Source organism: Rhinoderma darwinii, chromosome 1 (genome assembly GCF_050947455.1).
Source record: "Rhinoderma darwinii isolate aRhiDar2 chromosome 1, aRhiDar2.hap1, whole genome shotgun sequence".
Lineage (NCBI taxonomy): Eukaryota > Metazoa > Chordata > Amphibia > Anura > Rhinodermatidae > Rhinoderma > Rhinoderma darwinii.
In genome coordinates this window covers 447645481-447666081 of record NC_134687.1, presented here as the reverse complement: position 1 = coordinate 447666081, position 20601 = coordinate 447645481, and the positions used below count along the sequence as shown (strand labels likewise).

The window sequence follows — 20601 nt, the reverse complement described above, 5'->3', positions numbered from 1 at the left end:
GACGTAATCTATGAACATTTTTTATACCTGGATCGGAACATCATGCTTTTAGTTTAATTAAAGGGAATGTGTCGCTAGAATTTTTTTTTAGTTAAACAGTTAGTGTTTACATGATTAGACATTGTTCTAATTTTTTTAATTTTTTCACAAGTCAGGAAATATTATAAATTAGATTTTAATTTATAACATTTCCCTGTGCTGGTCACTAGAGGGAGCAATTCCCAAAATTGAAGCATTGGCATGTGGTAAAGCAACCAAAATTTGAGAAGACACACTCGCTCTAGCGTCCTCAAACAATCCCCCCTCCTTTATCCTGGATAGTGCCAGGAGAAAGGAGGGGATTGAATGTTCAAACCTCCTACACTGTGTGTCGCCATTTTTGAGCGACTGCACAGTGTAGTAGGCTTACATACAGTGGTAATCACACAGTAAAACACAAACATACACAAACATAACTTACCTGCTCCTGCCGCCGCCGCTCCCTCCGCTCGCTTCTGAACACGTCTGGAAGCCGCATCCGGAAGTAGTCATCTTACTGTCCGGCCGCGGCTTCCGGTCCACAAGACAAAGGCGCCGGATGTCGCTCGGCCGAAGATCTTCCACTTGGACTGTGTGGGAGCGGCGCATGCGCCGTTCCCACACAGACGGCGTACACCATAGTGAATGTGAACGGCTCCCGTTCGCATTCTCTGTGGGGATGTATGTGTCGTATTCCATCTCTGTATGTGTCGTTAAATCGACACATACAGAGATGAAAAACAAAAATGGCAGCCCCCATAGTGAAGAAAAAGTTACAAAAAAAAAATAATTAAAAACACAAACACAAATAAATAAAACATTTTTTAATAAAACACTAAAAGCAAATTGATATAAAAAAAACTTTTTTCGCGACACCTTCCCTTTAAATTGAAAATGTCAAGTTACTGAAACTCATATGCTTCAAAGTTACAAAAGCACCAATGGGACCAGATTATCAGATATTCTTATTGGATTGTGATGGAAAATAATTCTCTTGAAAGGGTAAATAAGCCTTAGGAAGAAAGCCGAAAACAAAAAGAAACATGCTTACATAACTTGCTAAGTGTTCTGCATTTTATGAAATTTCACATTATACTTTACTTTTCTGCTGGATTATTAGAATTTCTGTGTCATCAGATGCCAGATTAAAGATATTTAATTGTATGTTTTCACTTATTTTCACAGGGGAACACATCGATTCTACAATAAATGGGTTGTAAGACCTTACGTTTCCAATTGTGATGCTTGTTAAATGATGCGGGTGCAATATATGCCATTCCTTTGTCCCTTTATCTAGTGTGGGATTCTGAGACATGAATGCTACATAATGTGTGCCAACACTCACCATTTTTCTCAAACACAAAGCCTGGTACACTTTCCACGTTTTGACACAATTCTTCAACAATCTTCTTCCATGATGCTTTGCAGCAATTTCCATCTTCAGTCGTTCTTCCTTTGTAATTTGACTGTGTTCTCTCCAGTACAAAAACATGTGGTAGAGTTTTCCTGAAGGATTGGGGGGGGGGGGGGGGGTGTTGGCGAGTCAGTATAAGTATCTGAAAGCCAATGTACTGCAACTAAAGCTTGATTCATTTCTCACCTTGCTGCAGGTATCCAATCGCCTCTCTTACTTCTTCGGTGGTTTGTTCTCGACTACATGCCGAAATATATGTAGCCTCTCTCCATGCTTGCAAAACCTGTAAAATAAATGGGTTAATGGAATTGAACAAACTGATAGGCATAGATCTTAGGCAACATAAAAACTATACCTGTTTCAGTATCATAACTTTATAGTGATGTTCAGCAATGCCTGTCTGAATTCTTTCCTCAGCCTGAGCAGTTGCTTCATTCCTCCAAGTACTTAGGGCAGCTCTAAAATATACAAATTAATATACAGGTCCTTCTCAATTAATTAGAATATCATTAAAAAGTTAATTTATTTCAGTAATTCAATTCAAAAAGTGAAACTCATATTATATAGATTCATTACACAGAGTGATCTATTTCCAGTATTTTATTCTTTTAATGTTGATGATTATGGCGAGCAGTTAATGAAAACCCAAAATTTAGTGTCTCCGAAAATTAGACTATTATAAGCCCAATTTTCCAAAACGTTGGCCTACTGAAAAGTATGTACAGTATATGCTCTCAATACTTGGTCGGGGCTCCTTTTGCATGAATTACTGCATCAATGTGGCGTGGCATGGGGGCGATCAGCCTGTGGCACTGCTGAGGTGTTATCAATGCGGCGTGGCATGAAGGCGATCAGCCTATGGCACTGCTGAGGTGTTATCAATGCTGAGGTGTTATCAATGCGGCGCGGCATGGAGGCGATCAGCCTGTGGCACTGCTGTGTTATGGAAGCCCAGGTTGCTTTGATAGCGGCCTTCAGCTCGTCTGCATTGTTGGGTCTGGTGTCTCATCTTCCTCTTGACAATACCCCATAGGATTCTGGGTTTTGGCCAGGCGAGTTTGCTGGCCAAACACAGTGATACTGTGGTTTTTAAACCAGGTATTGGTACTTTTGGCAGTGTGGGCAGGTGCCAAGTCCCGCTGGAAAATGAAATCTCCATAAAGCTGGTCAGCAGAGGGAAGCATGAAGTGCTCTAAAATGTCCTGCTAGATGCTGCACTGACTCTGGACTTGACACAACACAGGGGAGCAACACCAGCAGATGACATGGCACCCAAAACCATCACTGACTGTGGTAACGTCACACTGGACCGCAAGCAACTTGGATTGATGCCTCTCCTCTCTTCCTCCAGACTCTGGGACCATGATTTCAAAATGAAATACAAAATTGACTTTCATCTGAAAACAGGACTTTGGAGCAACAGACCAGTCCTTTTTCTCCTTAGCCCAGGTAAGACGCTTCGGACGTGGTCTCTGGGTCATGAGATGCTTGACATAAAGTATGAGACAGTTGTAGCCCATGTCCTGGATACGTCTGTGTGGTGGCTCTTGAAGCACTGACTCCAGCCGCAGTCCACTACTTGTAAATCTCCCCCGGATTCTTGAATGCCCTTTTCTTGACAATCCTTTCAAGGCCGCGGTTATCCCTGTTGCTTTTGCACCTTTTTCTCCCACACTTTTTCCTTCCTGTCAAACTTTGCATTAATATGCTTGGATACAGCACTCTGTGAACAGCCAGCTTCTTTAGCAATGTCTTTTTGTGGCTTACCCTCCTTGTGGAGGGCATCAATAACTGTCTTCTGGACAACTGTCAAGTCCAGTAGTCTTCCCCATGATTGTGTAGCCTACTGAACCAAACTGTTGGACCATTTAAAGGCTTAGGAAACCTTTGCAGGTGTTTTGGGTTGAGTAGCTGATCAGAGTGACACCATGAGTCTACAATCTTCAACTTTTACCCAATATTCTAATTTCCTGAGACACAAAATTTTGAGTTTTTATTAACGGTCATAATCATCAACATTAAAAGAAAAAAATGCTGGAAATAGATCACTCTGTGTGTAATGAATCTATATAATATGAGTTTCACTTTTTGAATTGAATTCCTGAAATAAATTAACTTTTTGATAATATTCTAATTAATTAAGTGGGGGGTCTCAGTGCTCGGACCACCACCAATCCAAACTTCTGACATGTCACTTTGACATGTCAGAAGTTTGTCAAACGTTTAGCTACACTTGAAGAAATAAATGATATATTTATACTAGGGACATTTCCAAGCACTGGTTTCATTTGCAGAAAGCGAGCATTAATAATGCTGGGTCACTGTCACATTACAGAAAGTGTTATCTGACACTGTATATGGTATTGCAGGTGAAACCACTAAGTAAAAGGACCAGGTCCATGAAGTGCACATTCATAATGTTTAAAACACAGAAGCCCAAGGAAAGGAAGTGGGTGGAAACCGGTAGTTCTTGTAAGAGAATGGATTACAATGATGAAAAATGTTTCACCCTGCAATAAGATGTCCAGGTGTTAAAAGTCAGGCATTTTGTGTGTCTACTTTGTTGTGAATGGAGGGGGTGTACTCACCGTAGGATGTGTTGCTTGCATTGCCTCTCTTTGTTGACCACTTCTTGTAAAATACTCTGGATATACCTATGATAATGCTAAAAAGAAGAATACTTTGTAAAACAAACTGCTATAGTGTCCCATATCTTAAAGATTATGAAGCTTATTTGTGAAAATAGACTCAACATAATATAAATTAGTGTTGAAAATAAACTGTAGTGCGTGTGTGAAAAAAAAAAAATTTAAATAAAAAAAAGGAAGAAGGGTGCATGCCTCAGGACCTCGACCTTCGGTCCTCTTGAATATATAAATCACAAAAGAATCGGCAGCACTCCAGTTGATTTCAGTGAACAAATGATAATTTATTCACTCATTGTCACGCATAAAAATAAAAGTATCACTTGTACACTGAAGTCGATTGGAGTGCTGCCGATTCTTTTGGGATATGTATGTATGTATATATTATATATATATATATATATATATATATATATACACACACACACACACACACACACACACACACACACACACACACACACACACACATATACATATACACACTAAAGTTCTAGTGTTGGTTTGGGTTAATAAAAGGAAAAGGCTTCATAATTATCGTCATGTATACATACCTTCCATGCATTGAGTACTCTTCTGAGCAGCCACTGCTGATGCTGTACATCTGCACATAGAAGCCTCTGCCGTTTCTGTTGTTTGCAAATCACAAACTGCCACCAGAAAAGACATTCTTACAATACTGTATTAGTCATCACTAGAACACTGTGAAATAAGCAGTTTCCCTATGATGTTATTCAACCATTATATATATATATATATATAAGCTTTATTTTACAAATCTTATGCTACATGAATTATAAATTATTAATTTTGTTAAGATGGAGCTCCAGCAGGAAGTTCTTGACCAACTTTTATTCATAAAATTAAAAATATTTTAACTGGTTGCCGACACAGGACGAGTATGCTCGTCCTGAGCGGCGAGCACTTCGCGCATTAGGACGAGCATACTCGTCCTGTGTGACAGCCGTCCCTGCCGTCTCTGTGTGTGCGATCGAGAGCGGGGCAACGGCTGTAATACACAGCCACGGCCCCGCTCTGACAGCGGAGAGGAGAGAAACATCTTCTCTCCGCTGTTAACCCTTTGAACGCCGCGATGACAGCTGATCGCGGCGTTCAAAGAGAGGGGACTGCACATTGATCGCGTCACAGAATATAACTGTGACGCGATCAAAGCCCACAACTCGTATGGCCAGACAGCCCAGGGTCCAGTGAAGGACCCCAGGGCTGTCTGAACATATTTCCTGTTGTTAGGGCATACTGAGGTATGTCCTAACAACTGCCTGTGTACGATCAGTAACAGGCTAATGTACTGGCATATAGATCTATGCCAGTACATTACAGTTACAAAATAAAAATCAAAATGATAAATCCCTTTATGGGATTAACAAAAAAAGTTAAATGAATGTAAAAAAAAAATAATGGTAAATAAATAAATAAAAAGTCAAAAAAATACAGAGAAACACACATTTTTTATAATAAATAAACTTTTTAAAATATAAGTCCCAAAACATGAAATAATATAGACATATTTGGTATCGCCACGACCGTAACAACGTGTACAACAAATGTATACCATTATTTATGATGATCGGTGTATGGTGTAAAAAAAAAAATATTAAAACTGCTGCGCAACTGCTTTTTTTCTTCATTTTAATCTAATTAAAAATTTATAGAAATTAAACGATAATGTATTTGTACCAAAAAATGGTACGTACATAAAGTACAACTCGTGCCGCAAAAAACAATGTCTCATACAACTATGTCGTACAAAAAATAAAAGCGTTATGAGCGTCGGGATGCAAAGAGGGAAATGTAAAAAAAATTGCTCTGTCCTCAAGGCTAAAATTGGCCGTGTCCTTAAGGGGTTAAGCTAGCCTTAAGTTAATTGTTGCCGAATCCTGCAGACAATCAAATGTGTATGGGACAAAGCAAAACTTCCCTAATCTGAGCCGAGGAGGGTCGGGGTTAACAAGGATCAGCATATGTAATTTTAATATGCCGGATGCTTTTTTTTCCCAAGTTTAGTAGTGGCTTCTCAAACTGTTCCTATTGCAGTATACTTGCATGTTTGGCCAATGCTAGCATGAATGTTTATTGGATAATCAGGTGAAATAGATGTTAACAGCTACCTAAAGTTGGCCATACATCAATACATATGTATTTGTCCAATAATGCATTCTTCCACATAATTTTCGCACTTAATTTGCAGTAGAGGCTATTGATTAATAAAAAATAGTCTTTAAAATAAATCTATGGCAACCAGGGAAGCTTCGGTAAAAATAATTGCGATAATGCAATTCAACAATTTTAACCATCATCATAACACGTTGTCGCATATATTAATTTCACAACACGCTGCCATATACAGTAATGTTATCATTTTAACCCCTTAATGACTAGGCCTGAAAAGGACTTAATGACCAGCTACATTTCTCAGTTTTTTACCTCTCTGCATTTCAGCAGCCATGACTTTTTTATTTTTTCATTGACATGGCCGTATGAGGCCTTGTTTTATGCAGGAGAAATTGTATTATTTTTTCACAGTTTGGAGGTAGAAAGAAATTATTTTTACGGCGTGAATATAGGAAAAAGCTATTCTCGGCATAGTTTTTCTGATTTTTTATCCCGTTCACATTTCAGACACTAAATAACCTGTTCGATTAATTCTTCAGGTTATTACGGTCGTTTAGATACCTAATACGTGCAGGGTTTTTGTTTTTATTTAGTGTAGAGGCAATAAAATATATTTCATGCAAAATACAAAACTTTATTTTTTACTTGTAATGTATTAGCATACTCTTGTATGACAATACATCATACTGTGTTACTATGACACAGGCTTCTGTTAGGCTTCATAGTGTGCCCTAACAGCAGGCAAACTGAACTGACAGGCCTGGGGTACTTTCTAGGTCCCCAGGGCTGACCGCAGAGGGATTCCTTCTCTTTGATCACGTCACCAGGTTTCCAGTGACGCAATCAAAGAGGGGAGTTCCCTTTGATCTTGTCGCGGTCACAGACCGCGGCGATCAAAGGGTTAAACAGCTGGGGTCTGAATGTTTTCCGACCCCAGCTGTATTCAGCAGGCTGATCTAAGATCAGGAGCGGTTAGTTACAGCTCACAGGAGCACTCATCAGCCTCTTTTACAGCGACGCCAAAAGACGTCGCTGTAGACCAAGCACTTGCACCGCCTGCCGTCAAAAGACGGTGGGCGGTCGTTAAGGGGTTAAAATCTTGCAAGCGGTGTTTAAATGCTTTTTAAAGTGAATCCATTTTTGACACAGACACAAACGAGAGGATATGATGTCACACCCGTTATCTCCCTCTGCTGTCTTTTTTGAAATGCCAAAGTTTCTCCCGGGCTTTTGATGTATGCAAACGAAGCCCATAACGTTTGTGTCTTCATACTAACCTGGTGAAGGACCAGTTCAGTCCTAAAACGAGTTGTCTCAATAAAATTCATATGACTGCAGAAAAAGTTTAACTTTAACTCATGAGCCAGGCGCCGAGACCAGAATACTGCAAGTTTTTGCCAAAATTTATACCGATTATTCTTCCTCCCTGGAGTTTGGATTGATACCCCGAAAGATAGCAGTGGGTGGCAACCAGCAACAAACATATGTATCTATCTATGCATGCCATACAATAGTGTTGTGCCTAGTGCTGCACAACTCTAACAGGTGAGTCGAATACCATCTGTCATTTTTTGTATAAAACAATTACTGTCTAAGTACAAACAATATTACCTTAGAGGAGCGCCGCCTCTTTTTTGTCTTCACTATATAACCTAAAGTTTATGGCCAGCTTAAAATATTCTGACAAACCAAACATAACAAAAAAGCCCAGTTAAAATATCTTTCAATAGTTTCAGAAGTGTAGCTGGGCAGATTAAACCAAACCTCAGCAGCTGGCCATACCACTAGTCATCAGAAACACAACCAAACCGATCACCTGATTATACTTTGGGCTGATATGATTAAACATTTACAAAAAAGAAAAAGCTGTCATGCCCCCATTCCCCCAGGAGACTAGATGACAAAAGGATTTTACGGGGCTTAAAAAAAATAAAATACCCTTTTCTCACTCGTGTCATTGGAGGACACAGGAGACTCTGGGATATACAAAAGAAGTATCCGAGGGAAGCAAACAAGAACCTGAAAAACAGAGAGGTAAACTATTCTACTCCACTGCAGCCTGCAAAATCTTACGAGCGAGAATAGCATATGAAGATACAAAAGTGTGCACCCAATAAAACTTAGTAATGGTTTGGAGAGAAAACCAAGTAGTAGCCTGTAGTGCAGAGGCTCATTAGTGCACCGCCCAAGAATCACCCACTTCCCTGGTAGGATGTGCCATAACCCGGAAAGAGGAACCCTTGCGTTTAACATGATATGCCTGACCAATGGCCAACTTAGTCCAACTAGCGATAGTAGCCTTAGATGCCACAGCCCCTCAGAGTCAAAAACGACAGAAAGAAGCCATCTAAGAAAGGCAGATCCAAAGTGCACTAACCTAACCCAAATTGTTAAGGAAAGTGTTCCCTGGGACAAGAGGGGATGGGGCTGATTGAGGATACCATTTTTGGCAGGAAGGAAGAGAGGTGATGAAAGAGAACTAGGAAGGGAGGAGAGTGACAGAAAAGACACGCGAGTGAGGATACACTTCAAATGGAATTAACCACTACCAAAAAGGCCACCTTCCAGAAGAGAAGTTGAAGAGGGACTTTACGTAGAGGCTCAAAAGGAGAAGACTGCATGACCTCAATGACCAAGTTTAGGTCTCAAGGAGTTGTAGGCTGTCGATAAGGAGGAACTGAATGGGCAACCCCCTGCAGAAATGTTCACACATGCGGTTTAGAAGCCAAAAGGTCTGAGTGATGGCGAGGGATTGGACCTGCTTTTGAGAGCTAAAGCTAAACCCGAGGTCCAAGCCACCTTGGAGAAAAGGAAAGACCCTAGACAGGGGAGGAGAAGAAAAAATAAATAAATAGGGGGGGGGGGGGGGTAGATCACACTAACTAAAAAACAACTGGGGTTCTATGATAACTACGAGAGGAAGACGGTTTTCTGTCCTTCAACATGGTTTTGATCACACTGTCAGAAAAAACATGAGCCTGCAGTACTGCGGCTTTAACAGCCATGCCATCAAACATATTGACCCTAAATATTGGTGGAATGCTGGACCTTGAAACAGCAGATTGTCCCTGAGCGACAGAGGCTAGGGCGCATTGACCAGGAGGAAGAGAATATTTGAGTACCATGCACTTCTAGGTCAGTCTGGAGCCACTAGAATTATTCGAATGGCTTACGCTTTCATTCGCCTCAGAATCCAGGGAAGAGGCAGGGGAGGATAGACGTACAGAAGGCTGAACTGGTCCCAGGGAAAGATTAGAGCGTCCACTGTGCAAGCCAGAGGGTCTCACCTCAAACTGGGAAAACTTGTGATTGAACCTGAACGCCATTGAAAACCATGCCCAAAAAGGTTAGTTGCCTGGAGGGGAGAGGGAGGACTACTGGTAGTTTATTACTCAGCCTAAACATGCAAAGGTGTCCATTATGATTTAAGGGCTGTTCAGGTTTTCAGAACGAGAGGGCCGTCACCAGGAGGTTGTCCAGGTAGGGGATTAACAGAATCCTCCTGGACCAGAGAAGTGCCATGACCACGGTGAGGACCTTTTTGAAAACATGAGCAGTCATCAGGCCATAGGGAAGACTCGGCTGCGAACCTGAGGAAGAGCAAGTAAGCTGTGCAGATAACAATGTGGAGGTAGGTGTCCTTGATATCCTCTGAGAAGAATTAACCTAGCTCTGTGGAGGCAATTACAGTCCTCAGCTACTCCATCTGAAAATGTCTCACCGTTGCGGTTGAGATGCTTGAGGTCAAGGGTGCGATGTACAGTCCCGTCCTTTTTGGGGACCACAAATGGGTTGGAGTAGAATTAGTGTAAACTTTCTTCCTGAGAACTGGAGCGATAACACCTCGGAGAAGAGAGTCCACCACAGGAAAGAATGCGGAAAGCCTTGGAGGGGTGACACGAAGTAACAGACCTGGGAGCACAGAAAAAAAAATTTGAGACTACAACGCAGGACAAGGCACCAGGGACGTATATGAACTAAAAATACTGAAAGTGGAGGAGGAGTGGGCAGAGGTGGTCCTGTCACAGACCTGTTTTGAGGGCTGAGGACCTTGGCGACAGAAAGAACAGGGATTTGAAGCGTGGTTTCCTCTTGGAGTCTTGTGGACATGGCTTAATCTTGAAGCATGGGCCAGAGAAACGATGAAAGGACTGAAAACAACGACTAGATTCCTTAGGAGGTCGTGAGTGTCACAGTCTGTTCTTAGGCAAATGAGAGCTTTTACTGCCAGATGCTTTGGAGATTATCTCGTCTAAACGAGGCCCAAAAAAACGGGAGCCAGCAAAGGTCAGTGCTATGAGAGAGAGAGCTTGGAAGTAGGATCAGCTGCCATGGAGCGCACCAGTAGTTTACCTGCACCTAAGGAAGCCTCAGAAAGACACTTTACAGTGTAGGAGAGCTAGTGAGCCAGATCCACCAGTTCATGCTTGACGGTCCCAGACATGTTCCCTTGACTAAACAGATGGGCCCGTTCTGTAACAGCCTTACTAAACTAGGTGGATACAAAGACGGATTCTTTGAGCTGAACCCGCACAGACTCTAAAGGCGACCTGGAACAGATTTTAGGCTTGATTTAAAAAGGTAAACAGAAAGATGTGGCAGCCTTGGCCAGCCAAGAGACTGGAGGGTCCGCCATGGAAGAGGTGGTCCCCTTGACCAGAAGATGCTGGGGGAATGGTTACATAGGATCCATGCGTTTATTTGGGTAAAACGTCAGTCTGGATGCTTCCTCTCTTTGGAGAAAGCCTTGTCAGAGTGGGTAGGAAAAACTTTAGGGGAACGCATTGTCCAGGGGAAGGATAATCCCTCTCAGCTAAAGGAATTTTCAGGATCTTTAATCTGAAGCGAATCTCGGAATGCAGCAATACGGCTGTCCACCAGAGAAGCCATTTTGGAACTTTGTTCAGCTTCAGCGCCAGAGTCGGAGAGCTTTCCTTCTGAAAAGTCGTCACCCTGTTGGGAGGAAACATTCGATGAAGCCTCCAGTGGAGGAGGAAAGGCAGGGGAGGCCGAGGAAGGAGAGGGGTTACGGGGAGTATCAGTTCTGGTCCTTTGCAAGTTTTGCCTCTAGAAAGTTCTTCCTAATGGGAGACGGGGTTTAGAGACTGGCCTAGTGGGGAGGCGGCTGGTCAGCCAGATGGCCCAGGATGCCCATCATGGACTGGATGACCTAGGTAAGATCGATCACAGTCAAGGGAAAGGAGGGTGCCCATTTCAGCTCAGCAAGTTCAGAGCATGACACCAACGACTTGGATGTTGGCGGGGCGTTGGATGGTAACCTCGGGGGCCAAGCAGGCAGGGCACAGGTTCAGACTGACCGAATTTAAATTTGGTGCTGCATTTTGAGCAGGTAAAGTGGGTGGCTACTAAAGTCATCGAACAGGACATCTCACCTCTGGGTTTTGACAATATGAACCAAGTAGCTGATTACACAATCTAGCAAAAGAGACAAATCTGTATGCTACACAATAATCCCTGCATGAGTGGATAATGTGCAACTGGGAGTCCCCTAGGCACTGCTACTGCAGTCTAAATAGCGCAGGGAGGGGTGTAGGGGAGAAAACAGCATCAACACGAGGCTGGTCCTACCAGGAGCCTGCGTTGAGGACTTGTGTCAGGATTCCTAGGCCGCAGAGGAAACACAGGAGACAGCAGAGAACAGCCATCCTGAAGTGCACAAGCGGAGGACGGGAGGGAGTGTTGCAGTTTCAGAAAGACAAGGAAGTCGCTGCGAGCGATTTGATGCCAGAGGGGCAAAATACATCCACTGCTCCCAGAAGTGAGGCATATAGGCCCTGAAAAATAGGGCTGCGGGTAGTAAGGAACAGAGAAGCCAAACGGAGTTGGAACATCCAATGGAGGAGCTAAGCCGGGGGAAGCTCTGACTGCTAGAAGGTTAAGCAGGGGACCGTACTGCAGGACCGCTACGCCTATAAAGAAAAAAACTAGTAAGAAGGGGCCGGCCCAACTCACGCCCCCTTCCGACAGGAAGAAGAACAATGCCTTGTGGAGGGGAGCCTCTACTTCACTGTGAATAATCGAATAATCCCAGGTACACCCAGAAGGGAGAAATGATTTGAGGGGGAGAGGGATGGAGAGGGGGCATACTCACCCAGTCTTACTCCACTTCAGATCCCCAGGAGGACCTGCAGGACCACCCCTTCAGCGCTGGGAGGGGGGGTAGACAAGAACACTGGGTGACCTCATGGCTGGCAGGCAACAGAGGAACTAGGTTTCTCTGTTCCACTTTGTCTTTGGAAAGGCAAGGGTTTAACCGCATGATGAAATTGACGCTGTTTACCCTCCTCATAAGCAGACAACAGAGAGACTATATCGTCCCGATTTACCAACCTAAAAGCAAATAATAAAACTAAAATAAAGAAGCAGTAGAAACCTGCAAAAGCAGGGAGGTCTTCTTCCTACAGGCACTAAGATCAGTTCAGGATCTGTAGGAGGGCTATAGGCTGTGGAGGCGCTAACACATTTGACTTAGTGTTTGCCTCCTAGTTAAAGCAGCATATATCCACGATTTTTGTGTCCTCCAATGACACAAGCGAGAAATAAAAATAAAGCCACGTAGCCTGACTTATCAGTCATTTGCATGAAAAAACGTGAGCAATTAATCCCCAATAAGAAAAAATTATATTTCAACTAACATGTATTATGTTGGTCAGCATTCTTCTTTAAGATTACTGTGCTTTAAATATTCTCTTCTACCCTTGCACTGTATAATTTAAAGAGGACCTGTCACTAGATCGTATATGTTGAACTGGTTCACTGACCTGAATAGTCCTGTCTCCCGGATTCCAGCTTTTTTTTTTTTTTTCCTGAACCCCCTCTTCCCGTTTTAGAGATACGGCCCACTGTTGTGTTGGTTCCCTATATGCTAATTTGTTGTAGTTAGCCAACAGCATAAAGTTAGCTTCCCAGCCTCTGATGCTGACCAATCAGCACGAGGCAGCTTGGGGGTAGTTCACACCCTATTGGCTAACCGCTGAGTAGTCCCAGCCTGAGAACATATGGCCTGGCACGATACACATCGTAACTATCAATTTATAGTATTGTATTTTCAAATAAAGTGAAAATAATTCACTACAACATATACATCTCACCTGTCGCCATTGATCCCAAGCATTCATTTTACAGAGCTGTTGGTGATGACATGAAGCAGATTCTTCTCTGGATCGCCTGACATATAAAAAAAGAAAAAAACATTGTACTTTACGTTAGTGGTAAAATTTGGTAGACGCATTCAGTATTTATTTGTGGAAAACACCAACATTTAGAAAACATTAGCAAAAATTAGCATTTTTCTAAATTTATGTTTGTGAGACAGATAGCATTAACACACAAAATAGTTACTAGTCAACATTTAAGATATGCCTACTTTATGTTGGCATCGTTTTTTTTTTTAAGTCCTTTTATTTTTCTAGGACGTTACAAGGCTTATAACTTTAGCAGCAATTTCTCACATTTTGAAGAAAATTTCCAAAACTTATATATATATTTAGGGACCAGTTCAGTTAAGTGGCATTATAGGCCCTATATATTAAAAACCCTCCAGGACTTGCCCCCTTTTAAAAACTTAACCCATCCCTAAAAGTATTCAAAACAGCATTTAGAAAATTTCTTAACTCTTTAGGCGTTTCACAGGAATTAAAACAAGTGGAGATGAAATTTACAAAATATTTTTTTTTGCCGAAATTCCATTTTAATAAAAAAAATTCTGTAACTCAGATTATGCAGTTTTTAGAAATATCCCACATGTGGCCCTAGTGTGCTACTGGACTGAAACACAGGCCTCAGAAGAAGGAGCACCTAGTGGATTTTGGGGCCTCCCTTTTATTAGTGTATATATATATATATATATATATATATATATATATATATATATATATATATATATATATATTAGGCTCCATGTCATGTTTGACGAGGTCGTGTGGTGCCAAAATAGTCGAAACACCCCCCAAACACAATTTGGAATACTAAACCCCTCAATGAATTGATCGAGGGTTATAGTGAGCATTTTCACCCCACGGTTTTTTGCTAAATTTAGTTGAATAAAATTAAAATCTACATTTGTTCCAGTAAAACATAGAAATTTTCGATTTTTACAAGGAATAAATGAGAAAAAGCAATTCCTCCCGAATATGACAATACCCCATATGTGGTCATAAACTGCTGTATAGAAACACAGCAGAGCTCAGAAGGTAAAGAGCGCCATTTGGCTTTTTTAGTTCAAGTTTTGCTGTATTATTTTTTGGGTGCCAGGTCTCATTTGCAAAGCCCCTGATGGACCAAAACAGCAGAAATGCCCCAAAAGGGACACCATGTCAGAAGCTACACCCCTCAAAGAAATTGAAAATCTACATTTTTTTTCTAATAAAATGTAGTTTTAGCGAAGATTTTTTTCGCATTTGCAGAGCCCCTGAGGTACCAGTACAGAAGAAACCCCTAAGAAGTGACTATTTTGGAAACTACAGCCCTCAGGGCATTCATCTAGGGGTGTAGTGAGCATTTTGACCCACAGAATAGATTTTATTAGAATTAGGTAGTGAAAATGAAGAATTACATTTTTGTGAAAAAATATATGTCGTTTTAGCTCCAAATGTATTATTTTCACTAGGGGTAATAGGTGAAAAAACACCACGCAATTTGTTACTCAATTTCTCCCGAGTATGGCAATACCCGATATGTGGCCCTAAACTGCTGTTTGGGCACATTGCAGAGCTCAAATTAGAAGGAGCGTAATTTGGCTTTTAGAGCGCAGATTTTGCTAGATTGGTGTTCGGGCGTCATGTTGCGTTTGCAGAGCTCCAGGTACCAGAGTACAGTGGAAAACCCAGGAGATGTGACCCCATTTTGGAAACTACACCCCTCAAGGCATTTATCATTTGTTCATATGACAGGGCTTAGGAGTGAAAGAGCACAAAGCGCTTTTGCGGTCTATTTTGGTGATTTTCGCAGCATTGGCCCACAATTGCAGGGCTCGGAGGTCAAATAGTAAGACAAACCCCTAAGTAGTGACACCCATTTTGGAAACTGCACTTCTCAAGGCATTTTTTAAGGAGTGTAGTGAGCATTTTGACCACACAGGGATTTTTTTTTATTAGAAATTAACGCGCAACGGATGGTGCAAAGTGAAAATTGCAATTTTACACTGATATGCCATTTTAGTGCACAATATGTTGTGCCCAGTTTGTGCCAGTGCCGACAAATATCTCAAACTGTTAATTAAGTGGGTTCTCCCGGGTATGGGAATGACATATGTGGACATATGTGGACGTAAACTGCTGTTTGGGCACACTGTAGCGCTCAGAAAGGAGGGAGCACCATTTGGCTTTTGGAGCGCGGATTTTCCTTGGTAGTATTTCTGTTTGGGATTTTACTGGCATTTCAGTTTATAATGCGGAGGCATAGGTAAGGTATGCAGAGTACATCAGGGTATATGTAAGCTGTGCGGAGTACATCAGGGCATAATAAGGAGGTATAATAATGCGGTAAATAAAACAATAATCCATAGATGTATAGCCAGTGTCGAACTCATAAATGGTGCCCAATCTTACCCCCCTTTTGGAACACATTCTGCAGGTTTTGTGTTGTCATATTCTGATTTAATTTTTTCGCCAAAGGGGCTGTGTGAGGGCATATTTTCTGCGGGACAATCTGTAGTTTTTATTGGTACCATTTTGGTGTACATGCGACTTCTTGTTCACTTTTTAATCCTTTTTTTGGCTGGCAAGGTGACCAAAAAACAGCATTTCTGCCATTATCCTTTTTTTTTTTTTTTTTTAAAGTGTTTACCGTGGGCTATAAATTAAATTTTTACTTTATTCTGCGAGGCGACACAATTACTGCTATAGCAAATGTATATAGTTTTTTTTTTGTTTCACAGCATTTGAATAATAAAATAAAAATGTTTTTAAATAATTTATTTTTTAGGTCGCCAAATTCTGAGAGCCAAAACGTTTTTATTTTGCCGTCCAAAAAAAAAAAAGCTGCGTAAGGGCTTAGTTTTTGCAGGATGAGTTGTAGTTTTTATTGGTACAATTTTGGGGTACATGCAACTTTTTGATAATTTTTTATTCTATGTTTAGGGAGGGGTGGTGAGCAAAAAACAGCGATTCCTACATAGTGCAGTGTATTAGAGCGGTCAGTCATACACTGACATCAAGCCTAATAGGCTTCCGAACTTGGCAGACCAGGAGGCCATTGTTAGGACTCCGGTTGCCAAAGCAACCATCAGCACCCTCACGGGGGCTGACCTAACCACCTAGATGCAGCAATCGCTTTTGATCGCTGCATGTAAGGGGTTAATTGGCCGAATTAGCTCCGATACTGGCCATTACAGCAGGGTGTCAGCTGTAACAAACAGCTGACACCCGTGGTTGATGGCATAAGCCTAGTTTCTGAGCCATCTTCTTGGCCCTCACAGCAAGCCTTTTAGGCCCCACTTCCAGTGGTAGTTCCAAAAAGGCTTCCGTACTTGGCAGACCAGGAAACGATTGTTAGTACTCCGGTTGCCATGGCAACCATCGGCACCCCCGCGATCGCGTCACAGGGGCGCCGACAGTTTAGAAACCAACTAGATGCAGAGATCACCTTTGATCGCTGCATCTAAGGGGTTAATCGGCCGCATTAGAGGCTAGCTACGGACCTGGCCTTACAGCAGGATGGCAGTTGTAATATACAGCTGACACTGGCTGGTGATGGCGCTGGCTCAGCTTCTGAGCCCGCTCCATTACGTACAGTTACGTGAGAAAGCGCATGTGACATTTGCTTATGAAGGCCTCTTCATGGCGTTGCCCACATGGTCTCCAGACCAATATCCGGCTATCACTGCGTCCGAGACAAATGCAGGACTCATCGCTGAAGAGGATAGACCTCCAGCGAACGAGGTTTGTCAGACAGGTTACAGGTTTATCGTACGGACGGCTGATAGGATTTTTAACTTACATGCAAAGGTTTTTGACATTGTTAAAGGATTACAGCTTGGACAGTTGAAAAAAAATTGTGCTGATAAAGAAACCTAATTTCAGAGGTCTGGTAGTGTGTCCGTTGAGTGCGGTCCAGCTGTCTGTGTGGGAAGGTGACAATGATGAAGGCTTTGTAGAATAAACCTGCAACGCTTTGGTGGCTGTTGGATTTGTGTTGTATTGTTATAGGTCTGTTGTTGGTAATTTCATTTATTATTTGGCAGTTGTGTAAAATCGTTAAGGATCAAAAGGAAAGGTTACCCTGTTGCCCGCTTATTCTGAGAGAGTGGAGTGCCAGGTACATCAAGTCGAGGTATTACAGGGGTCCGTGGGTGACAACTGCCCGGAAAGACAGACTGCGCGTTTACAGCAGGGAGTCGCAGACATCGACAGACTGCGCGTTTGTAGTAGGGAGTCTGGGACAGAGGAGTTCGGAGCTAATATCCTGTAGTACCGTCAGGACTTCTGTGGTCAAGTCCTGATCATGGGGAACTCAGAGAGAAGAGCGACAGGGGGAACCCAGTGGTATACAGCCAAAGAGATTGTGACAAACAGGGCGGGCAAGGACATTATAACAAACTGTGAATTAACCCCTTAGTGACCACTAATACGCCTTTTTACGTCGGTCACTAATGGGCTTTAGGCTAGGCTGACGCAGGCAGCTGTCTGATGACAGCTGAGCTCCTGCTCCAACGCCCATGATCGAAGTTTACTTCGATCGCGGCCGTTTAACCCGTTAAATGCCGCCGTCAATAGCGACCGCGGCATTTAACTTTGTTTACAGAGGGAGTGCGCTCCCTCTGTCACCCATCGGCGGCCCGCGAATGAAATCGCGGGTCTCCGATGGGGTGTCATGGCAGCCGGGGGCTTGATAAAAGCCCCCAGGTCTGCCCTGGACATATTCCTGTTAGGACGCGCCGGAGGCACGTCCTAACAGATTGCCTGTCAGATTTACACTGACAGGCAATAAAGTATACCAGAGCATTATAGCAGCGATCGGAACATCGCACAGTAAAGTCCCCTAGTGGGACTAATAAAATCAGTCATCAAAGTGAAATAAATATTATTAATAAAAAGTACAGTAAAAAAATAAATAAAACCATTTTTTTTTCATAAAAAGTGGTTTTATTTAGTAAAAGTGTATCGCCGCGACCGTAATGACTCCATTAATAAAGTTAATATGTAATTTAAACCGCAAAGTGAACACTGTAAAAAAAAATGCAAAAAACCATGGCGAAATTGCAATTTTTTTCCATTGCCCCCCAAAAAAGTCATAATAAAAATGAATCAATAAGTCCCATGTACCCCAAAACAGTACCATTCAAAACTACGTCTTGTCCCGCAGAAAACAAGCCCAAAACATCACTACATTGATGGAAAAATAAAAAAATTACGGCTCTTGGAAAGCGACGATGCAAAAGCAAATAATTTTAGTTCAAAAGTGTTTTTATTGTGCAAAAGTCGTAAAACATAAAAAAACCTCTACATATGTGGTATCGCCGTAATCGTACCAACCCATAGAATAAAGGTAACATGTTATTTACAGTGAACGGCGTCAATTTAAAAACGCATAGAACAATGGCGGAATTTCAGTTTTTTTTTATAATCCCCCCAAAAAGGTTAATAAAAGTTAATATAAAAATTACATGTACCCAAAAATGGTGCTATTAAAAAGCACAACTAATCCCGCAAAAAATAAGTCCTCACACAGCTATGTAGACGAAAAAATAAAAACGTTATAGCTCTTTGAATGCGACTATAGAAAAACGAATAAAATAGCTTGGTCATTAAGGCCGAAAATGGGCTGGTCACTAAGGGGTTAAAAAAAAAAAAAAAAGGCTGGCATGTTAAAAGATGGTTGTTTGGCTGTTGATAAATGGTTTGTGGAGAGATGAGCAGGGGATGGTAAATGATCATGAGTTGACAGGAAAAGCAAAGTACGTGGCTTAAAGTGGCAGAACAAGTGACTTCTGGTGGGTGTGTGCATGCAAGGAAGTGATGATGATCACGAATGTGGAATATGACGGGAGGGGGGGTGATGTGAACATGTGTCCAGTGTGTGTGTGTCGAAGACGAGTCTGAGGAGCAAACTGGTGCAAACAAGAATTGACTGATAAATGTGGGAAATCCCTTCCCAATCTTAGGGAAACAAAAAGGATAGCAAAGCTTACAAATTGAGCAAGTATTGCATGGCTGACGTATAAGGGCTTGTCCACGTGTAACGGAATTTCTGCAGCAATTCCACAAATAGCAGAAATTCTGTTGCGGAAAAACCATACCATTTCCTGCGGTTTTAACTGCAGAAAATGGTGGGGAATTTGCTGCGTTTTTTCATTGCTGGTAGATGGTGACATCTCTTCTGAAAAACATAGCAATTCAGTCCACTTTCCACAGGAGGAATTGACATGCTGCGGTACGAAAAATACGCACCTCAGGTGAATTTCTGCAGGGAAAGCTTATGCAGCGTGTGGATGAAATTTGTTAATGATCACCCACTTTGCTGCTATGGTATTCTGCTGTTTATTTTCTGTCCGGAATTCCGGATGGAAAATACGCAATTCTGCTAGGTGTGGTTGATTTTAGATCCATACTGCATGCACGCTCACTCTTAACAGCTGTATTGAGAACATTTGTGTATCTACTGAACTAATTGAACTGTTCGTTATTTTAGAGAGTGTAAAAAAAAGCCATAGAACACTGAATTTAAGTACAAGGTTGTGTAAATGTTTTTTTTTGCCGTGCCTTGTGTGTGGGTTTAAATAAATAAAGTTAGCTTTGTAAAGTCAGGTTTTAGAATTATAAATACAGGAGTCTTAGTTTTTTTTTCAGCGTTTTGTCTTGCTGACACTCATAGTTCTACAAGAATGGGTCAGAGAAGAGGGGAGGTTGTGTGAATGGCAGGAGGCAGCAGCTGGTTGCAGTGTGGGGGAATGTCAGTACCACCCTCAGTAACATACTATGCAGTGAGGAGCACTTCTCTCACGCTGAAATATTACAGCAAGCTCAGTCTGCACAAAAGATAAAATTACAAAATGTGAACTGCTGGAAATGAGGCATGAGGGAGGAGGCATCTTCGCCAGTGGTGATGCTCTTGCATTTTTCACAGGTTATTATCCAACATAGTGTCTTGAACCCAGGAACATTGCCTCCGCTGGGTCCAAAAGTATGGGAGGAAGAGTTAAAACACAGATGTTGAAAATTCTGACCCAACCCACGATTGATTACAGATTAATAAAGAGAGACACAGGATCTTGAAAATGTATGTACAGACCTCTCCGACAGACAAGCTTGTTGCTTTACAGTAATGGACTTAGCAGACGCTTTAGTCTCTGTTTCACTATAAACAGTTGCCGTTTGCTTGTACACATTTAGGCAACCAATACTGTTGCTACCCCAGGGTGCAGCCTACAGC

At 42.0% G+C, this 20601-nt stretch overlaps 1 protein-coding gene across 2 annotated transcripts in view; it reads right to left on the bottom strand.

The window, feature by feature from the left end:
• Positions 1-20601, bottom strand: part of SFI1 (SFI1 centrin binding protein) — a 115141-nt gene that overhangs the window by 23389 nt on the left and 71151 nt on the right. For both annotated transcript variants that reach the window (XM_075831546.1, XM_075831543.1), the window contains exons 16-21: positions 13323-13398; positions 4632-4727; positions 4021-4097; positions 1788-1890; positions 1619-1715; positions 1364-1524 (exon numbers count right to left, since the gene is read on the bottom strand). In XM_075831546.1, coding sequence (XP_075687661.1) covers positions 1364-1524; positions 1619-1715; positions 1788-1890; positions 4021-4097; positions 4632-4727; positions 13323-13398 — 610 coding nt within the window. The remainder of the gene's footprint in view (positions 1-1363; positions 1525-1618; positions 1716-1787; positions 1891-4020; positions 4098-4631; positions 4728-13322; positions 13399-20601) is intronic.